The 7,613-nt window shown below is 43.0% G+C and overlaps 1 protein-coding gene across 1 annotated transcript in view; it reads left to right on the top strand.

Annotated features, from left to right (window-relative positions):
• Window positions 1–6,366, top strand: part of LOC119917908 (ubiquitin carboxyl-terminal hydrolase 31-like) — an 8,229-nt gene extending 1,863 nt beyond the window's left edge. The window contains exon 3 of the mRNA XM_038738332.1: window positions 6,175–6,366. Coding sequence (XP_038594260.1) covers window positions 6,175–6,366 — 192 coding nt within the window. The remainder of the gene's footprint in view (window positions 1–6,174) is intronic.
• Window positions 6,367–7,613: the final 1,247 nt, after the last annotated feature.

The following is a 7,613-nucleotide window of genomic DNA, read 5'->3' as shown; positions in this document are numbered from 1 at the left end:
AGATCCCAAGTCCGAGGAATCACCACTCTGAAATGATTTAGTATAAATGCCAAGTGTGTGGTCCTGCGTCTTGATTTGATCGTCTGGTGTGTGTGTTCTTAATATTAAAATTAAAAAATCAGTTAATTTTGACGTTATGTCTGTGGTATTCCACATTTTAATTTGATTTGAAAATCCCCTAGTGTGCACCAGGCATTAATAACTTGCCAATTTTTGAACCGTTGCTCTGTTGCTGGTTCAAGCAACAGAGAAAACAGGTGTGTGGTTCATTTGTAAGTGAGGCTACAGCCCATTGGCAAAAAGGAAGTAAAAAGTGATTTATTAATAAGTAATTTCATTGAAAAACTACATATATTCCCTTTAATCCAATCCCTATGCGTCCCTTTCCGACGTTGATGAGTACATTTCTGTTGTAGGCTTAGAACTAACAATTGCTTTCTGCTAGCCACGAGAGATGCAAGACAGGGGCAGCACATTGGCTAACTGTAAACTTAGCTAGGGGGTTGTAATTATACAATAATATTTAAAAATAGCCGAAATTGGGAACCCAATTTTAACAAGAGTGAACCAATAGTGAAGCAACACAAAACGATTGAGCATGGCTCCTAAAGAGGCAATATTAATCCAGGGTTCAGTGAATGAAGTCCTGCATCGGCTCGCTGTTTGACTATATACAGTAGGTACGGAAAGTATTCAGACCCCTTTAAATTTTTCACTCTTTGTTTCATTGCAGCCATTTTCCAAAAATCAAAAAAGGTCATTTTATTTCTCAGTAATGTACACTCAGCACCCCATCTTGACAGAAAAAAACAGAAATGTAGAAATTTTTGCAAATTTATTAAAAAAGAAAAACTGAAATATCACATGGTCATAAGTATTCAGACCCTTTGCTCAGTATTTAGTAGAAGCACCCTTTTGATCTAATACAGCCATGAGTCGTTTTGGGAAAGATGCAACAAGTTTTTCACATCTGGATTTGGGTATCCTCTGCCATTCCTCCTTGCAGATCCTCTCCAGTTCTGTCAGGTTGGATGGTAAACGTTGGTGGACAGCCATTTTCAGGTCTCTCCAGAGATGCTCAATTGGGTTTAAGTCAGGGCTCTGGCTGGGCCATTCAAGAACAGCCACGGAGTTGTTGTGAAGCCACTCCATTATTTTAGCCGTGTGCTTAGGGTCATTGTCTTGTTGGAAGGTAAACCATCGGCCCAGTCTGAGGTCCAGAGCACTCTGGAAAAGGTTTTCGTCCAGGATATCCCTGTACTTGGCCGCATTCATCTTTCCCTCGATTGCAACCAGTCGTCCTGTCCCTGCTGCTGAAAAACACCCCACAGCATGATGCTGCCACCACCATGCTTCACTGTTGAGACTGTATTGGACAGGTGATGAGCAGTGCCTGGTTTTCTCCACACATACCGCTTAGAATTAAGGCCAAAAAGTTCTATCTTGGTCTCATCAGACCAGAGGATCTTATTTATCACCATCTTGGAGTCCTTCGGTGTTTTTTAGCAAACTCCATGCGGGCTTTCATGTGTCTTGCACTGAGGAGAGGCTTCCGTCGGGCCACTCTGCCATAAAGCCCGACTGGTGGATTGCTGCAGTGATGGTTGACTTACTACAACTTTCTCCCATCTCCCGACTGCATCTCTGGAGCTCAGCCACAGTGACCTTTGGGTTCTTCTTTACCTCTCTCACCAAGGCTCTTCTCCCCCGATAGCTCAGTTTGGCCGGACGGCCAGCTCTAGGAAGGGTTCTGGTCGTCCCAAACGTCTTCCATTTGAGGATTATGGAGGCCACTGTGCTCTTAGGAACCTTAAGTGCAGCAGAAATTTTTTTGTAACCTTGGCCAGATCTGTGCCTTGCCACAATTCTGTCTCTAAGCTCTTCAGGCAGTTCTTTGACCTCATGATTCTCATTTGCTCTGACATGCACTGTGAGCTGTAAGGTCTTATATAGACAGGTGTGTGGCTTTCCTAATCAAGTCCAATCAGTATAATCAAACACAGCTGGACTCAAATGAAGGTGTAGAACCATCTCAAGGATGATCAGAAGAAATAGACAGCACCTGAGTTAAATAGAGTGTCACAGCAAAGGGTCTGAATACTTATGACCATGTGATATTTCAGTTTTTCTTTTTTAATAAATTTGCAAAAATTTCTACATTTCTGTCAAGATGGGGTGCTGAGTGTACATTACTGAGAAATAAAATGACCTTTTTTTGATTTTGGAAAATGGCTAATGAAACAAAGAGTGAAAAATTTAAAGGGGTCTGAATACTTTCCGTACCCACTGTATATGGCTATTTCACGTTTTTGTTCTCAGAAAAATATTACCACCCCAAAGATGGATTATCTGTCAAAGACACAATGCTCATTTTAGCATGTTTCAAAATGATGTCCTGGGAGAGACAACAGTTGAAAATGGTCTATTATTGGGCCTTCAAAACAACACTCGGCCAGCCTGTCACCTGCTTGGTAAATTAGGCAAAATGAATCACAAAACATTTTAATAGGTCTTTTCTTGTGGCAGTACAGTAATTTACAGTTGAATTGCTTCACCCGCCCCCTTGAAATCTGAGAAAAATAAAACACATAACAAGGCTCATCAGCATGTAAAATCATCACAGCGTAATGGCTTGTGGTTGGCAAGGACACTAAAGCTATAGTAAGCCAACAAAAGAATCACTCGAAATGCATGACAAGTTGCACTACAAGGGTTCAAAATGTAAGAGGATTATTAATGTTTGCTGACATAACTGGGACTTACAGTGAGCTCTGCTGGAATTGTCAGCCTTTGAGTTTCACAGCATCAAAGCTGTTTGACTACTGAAACTAGTCTATCAACAATATTCAGTCTGAATCAATTCAGTTTAACGATCTTGCTTTATACACAGAAAGGAAGAAAACTATGGGAAATATGTCAAGGGCCATAAGATTCAGACAGGTATATTTTCATCTTCAGAGGAGGTTCGTAAATGACTCTAATATCAAAGTTCAGAATCAGGGGTCTGAAACAGTTTGTGTCTGTGGTGCCAGGTCAGCCACAATCTTTCCTGCTCGTCTCAGAGTCCTGGAGGCGTACAGGTCCTGGTGAGATGGCAGATTACAGGCAATCACCGTCTCTGTGTCCACTGCTTTGATATCCTGACAGCAGGTTAACAAAGCTTTAATTTCTGCCTGTGTGAAGCAATCTAGAATATTATCCTCTCTGGTTGGGCTTTTCATAAACTTTCTGTATTTGGGGAGTTCATGGCTGAGATTACCTTTGCTAAAGTCACAAAGTCAAAATCACACGTCCCCCCCCCCAGGCAAAGATGCACAAGTGCACCGGCACGTTTCCCTCTCCTCCGGGGTTTCACTGCATGAGCAAAGGTGAGAGCACCTCTGACCAGAATGTGCAATACTTCCACTTAAGTGGTAAATAAATCCGCTAGTGTTGTTTCCATGATGTCCATGAGCTGTTCTCTGGTGAAAGAGCTCCGAGTGTCACAGCAGAAAACTGAATTTACAAACAGAATAAGACGAATCAACACGCACCAAAACACAAAGGCATCCATCCGCAGTGTGATCTTGATGTATACAAAAACTGTAATAGACTGAATCAGACGGTAATCAATCATTTAGGACATGTTCACTTACAGTGAATAGCCTAGCAATTCGAGAGACATTTCCAAACTCCTCAGTAAATATTGTGCAGAAAGAGAGAGAAAACATCCTACAATATAGATCTGTAGCACTGACTGAGAAAGAGATTTTTTATAATGCTACCATCGCACTTGTGTGGATTTTGAATACATTTCCACTTTCTGTTATCTGTAAGTGTCGAGTGATGACTTATCACAAAAGTGTCAAGAACAAGTATGTGCAATTCTGTTTGCTGATTTTTTTTCTTCTGTTTTTTGATGTCGTGCTGGTGCTTTGACACAGAACGAGATCATTGTTCGACTTTGAAGCGAATGTCTTTTTCTTTTAAACACGCCAACGCTTCCACACTTTTTCAAGAAGCTCAAGGTTTCCGAATGTCTTTTTCTCACACTCAAAATAAATGACTTGTGTGCTGCATCCGGCAGCAAGAATCAGAACACAAGAATGTGCTGATAGTACTTCAAAATTCAAGGTCTGCACAGGAGTTTTTGCATAGTTTGGGTCATTAAAGTACAAATCACATAATTATTATTACTGTCAAGTATTTTCTACTTGCCAGTGATCTGAGTTAATGTTTAGTATGTTATGAAAATAAACTTTAAGAGAATAGTTTGAGTTGAAGGTTCATGTTTTTGTCAAAGTTACTTCACGTCATATTAAAGCAGATGAAAGCATGCATTGTTTTAATACATCTCTGTCCTTGTGTTGGGGCCACTGGAGCTCCATAGATGAAGTTGTTCATTTGTGTGATCTAAACTGAACTTTTATTATGAAACGTGAGCCAGTGAACTCAGTTTCCCACAATCGCCAAATTACACCTATGTATGAATTCCACCAGGGTCATGGAATTGGGTGGCACTAGAAAGAAAATGTAATGCATAAAACTGTGTTTGTATTAAAGTAGATATGAGCAGTGGAGACAGAAATGAAAAGGAATGCTATTTCGACGTGTGTGTGTGTGTGTATGTGAATGTACTTCATGCCACCCCTGCACAAGTCAGGGCCTACTTTTGCCACCCTAGCTGAAAATGTCTGTACACGCCACTGACCTCCACCCATAGACCCAGCTTTTAGCTACATAGGCCAGTGTGACCTATGACCCGTGACATTACCAGGTGAACAGAACCTCAGCTCACTTCCTGTTCTCTCTCTCTTTTCTCCAGGATTCATCCACTGCAACTGCCAACAGCAGCAGTTATCTTCCAGCGTGTCCTGCTTGGAGCAGCCACGCAGCAGAAACGAACTCTCTGATCTTACAGTAGCGCCACAAGAGCTTGCTGGATGCCGGATCAAGTTTAGTTAGCATAAACAGCCAACTGTAACAAGCTGCAACAGCATTAAGTAGCTTAGCGCCAAGGAGAACAGACAGAGCGACAGGTTCCACCATCTGCACAATCAGAACATGGCACAGAAAAAATACTGACAATGGAACCATTCTTCCCTGCCTGGCTAACCCACAATGGAATTGCCAACTAACAAGTAGAACACCAAAGCAACTTCTTCCCTAATGGACTGGTAATGTACCTGGGAAGTATATAGCTTCACATAGCTATACATAATAATAATTATACTACTATTTCATGTAACTATTGATGCCATTTAACTCCCCACACGTGTATGGTTTGCAGTGTTGGGCAGTAGCGTCGCTACAAGTAGGGCCATTACTAGTTTAACTACATTTCGCCCAGGGGCTCCAGAGGCAGGACACGAGGCCAATGAGAATCCCCCCACTCCTTCAACCCCCCTGCCTGCCTCTGTAAATGTATTGTTTTGTGTTGGATGCATGTCATGGATTGTGAAGTGTTGTATGGTGGAGTAAAGATAAGGTGTGTGGTAACTAGGGTGCAGTCAAAATTGGAGGGTAGTTGCGACACAGACACCCCACAACTGTCAGGTAGTGGAGCCTCCCACTGTAATTAAAATTGAGGGGCCGCCAGTGGGGGAGGAAGAAGCGCGAGGCCGCAATAAAGCAGCCCCACCCAACAAACGCCCTGCAGCCTGCCCGCCCCCCAGAGTCCTAAGGGTGTATGTAGTGAGAAATGACCAAAGGGTGAATGAGGTCATAGGGAGGCTAGAATGGTCCTCCCCACTGGGTCTAGATTCCTGACTGGCCCCATCATTCAGTCCTGTCCCCCACCCCCGGAGCTGGCACAACCCCCTCACCCCCACAAGGGAGCAGGTCCGGAGCGATAAGGACCCCGTCCAGGGACAGAACGGCCCAACAGCCCCTAGGGCCCAGACCTGAAAGCCCGCCCACACCCAGGAAGCAATGCCACTCAGGCCAGGCCAGGCCAGAAGACCACCACCCCCGCACCCTTCCCTCCCTAGCAGCGAAGCATCCCACACACACACCCCCATCGTCCCCAAAGAAAAGAGACAGCAGTCACCCCGCGACAGCAGCAACAGCCCCTCAGCCCTAGGGACAGGAATCTCCCGGCACCCCACGACTCAACCCGACCACGATCCAGAGGACCGCGACTCGACCACAAAACAACCATCGACACACCCCAAAGCACAATCCTTCTCCACACAGGATCCCCCGTACAACCACCAAGCATCCAGTCAGGGCACCAACAGGAGAGAGATGCCAGCTGGCGCCAACCTCTCCCACCCCCCCTCCCCGCAGCCAGGGAGACCACAGACCCCCACCTACAGCTACACTGTGACCCACACTGCACGTTCACCACCGGACAGAAACGAAGCAGTAACGAAGCTCTTTTATTGACCGAGTAGCACGGTAGCTTCCACACACGCTACATTTGCAGCAGGGGGATAAAGACACGCGCGATTGAGTTTACTTTCTATTGTTATAGTTATTGTAGTATATAGTTAACACCTCTTGTGAGAAGGATCAGGGTCCAGCCTGGACAGCTCTAGTGAGGAGAAAACTTTTATATGTAGTGGCAGAAACTTGTTTCCATGAGATGAGAGATCTCTCTCTCACCCATTGCCATAAACGTTTAGGTCGCAATGTTGCCAGAGCACAAATTCACATATAAACAATAAAAAATATATAATTAATTAATAATGTGATAATTAAGTTACTTTATACAAACAACAATGGTTCTCCGTTTGTTGCGTGAGGAAATACATTTAGCTGCAATGATATGGCACTAAGTAGGAGAGTTTCTGTGTGTCTGATTTAGCTTTCTCTCGCACACTGTTTGGAGCAGGTTTTTAGTCTTTCTTCTATTGCTACTGTGGAATGAACCTAACTATAAAATTTAAATAAATTTAAAGTAGCTTAGATGTAACTAAGCTACTTTTGCCACGTTGCTGTAGCTTAGCTTGCTACATTTCACTGGGGAGTAGCTTCTGTGTAGCGAAGCTTCATTTAATGTAGAGTAGCTAGTAGCTTAGCTCTCTACATTTTCCAAGTAGCTTGCCCAACACTGATGGTTTGTTCTTTGATTTTTCTCCTTCAATACAAAAAAACAGCATTTATGTTTTTTTAAACCAAAACAGAAAAATCCAAGGAAGGTTAAAATCAAAGGCATCTGGACTTGGTTGAAGAACTGAAAGAGCCCCTTGGATGAGAGGCAAAACATTATCGTTTTCCACATATGTATGTGTTATTTAGGTAAAAATGAAAATGCAATCATCCAGTTTTCATTTTCATATTTGTGTGGGCATTCTAGGACAAACAGCTTGTAAAAAGATCCAAATTTCTATGAAACATGGACACAGTACAGTCCGTACAGTAGCTGCAGATACTTTGGTTAGTGAGTACATAGGAAGAGAAGTGAGGAGAAAGTGCATAAGACTTTGTAAGATCAGTAACCTTCACTTGTGCTGAAATGGTTAACTTACAGCATGTCTGCTGCACTCATTTCTGCTTCATTAAGTAATGTGTATAAAACAAGAGGTGGCTACAGTAAGCGCTATACTTCTGTTTGTTTAATATCTGTCTTTTTACCAGAAAAGTACTTGACTATAGTTTCACATCTACTGTTTTTTTTAAATCTTACTTGA

The sequence above is a fragment of the Micropterus salmoides genome, unplaced genomic scaffold, assembly GCF_014851395.1.
Source record: "Micropterus salmoides isolate LMB-PRFRI ecotype aquatic unplaced genomic scaffold, ASM1485139v1 Ms_hic_scaffold_10, whole genome shotgun sequence".
NCBI classification, from domain to species: Eukaryota; Metazoa; Chordata; class Actinopteri; order Centrarchiformes; family Centrarchidae; genus Micropterus; species Micropterus salmoides.
The sequence above is the reverse complement of the archived record's forward strand: the minus strand, read 5'-3'. Positions and strand labels throughout refer to the sequence as shown.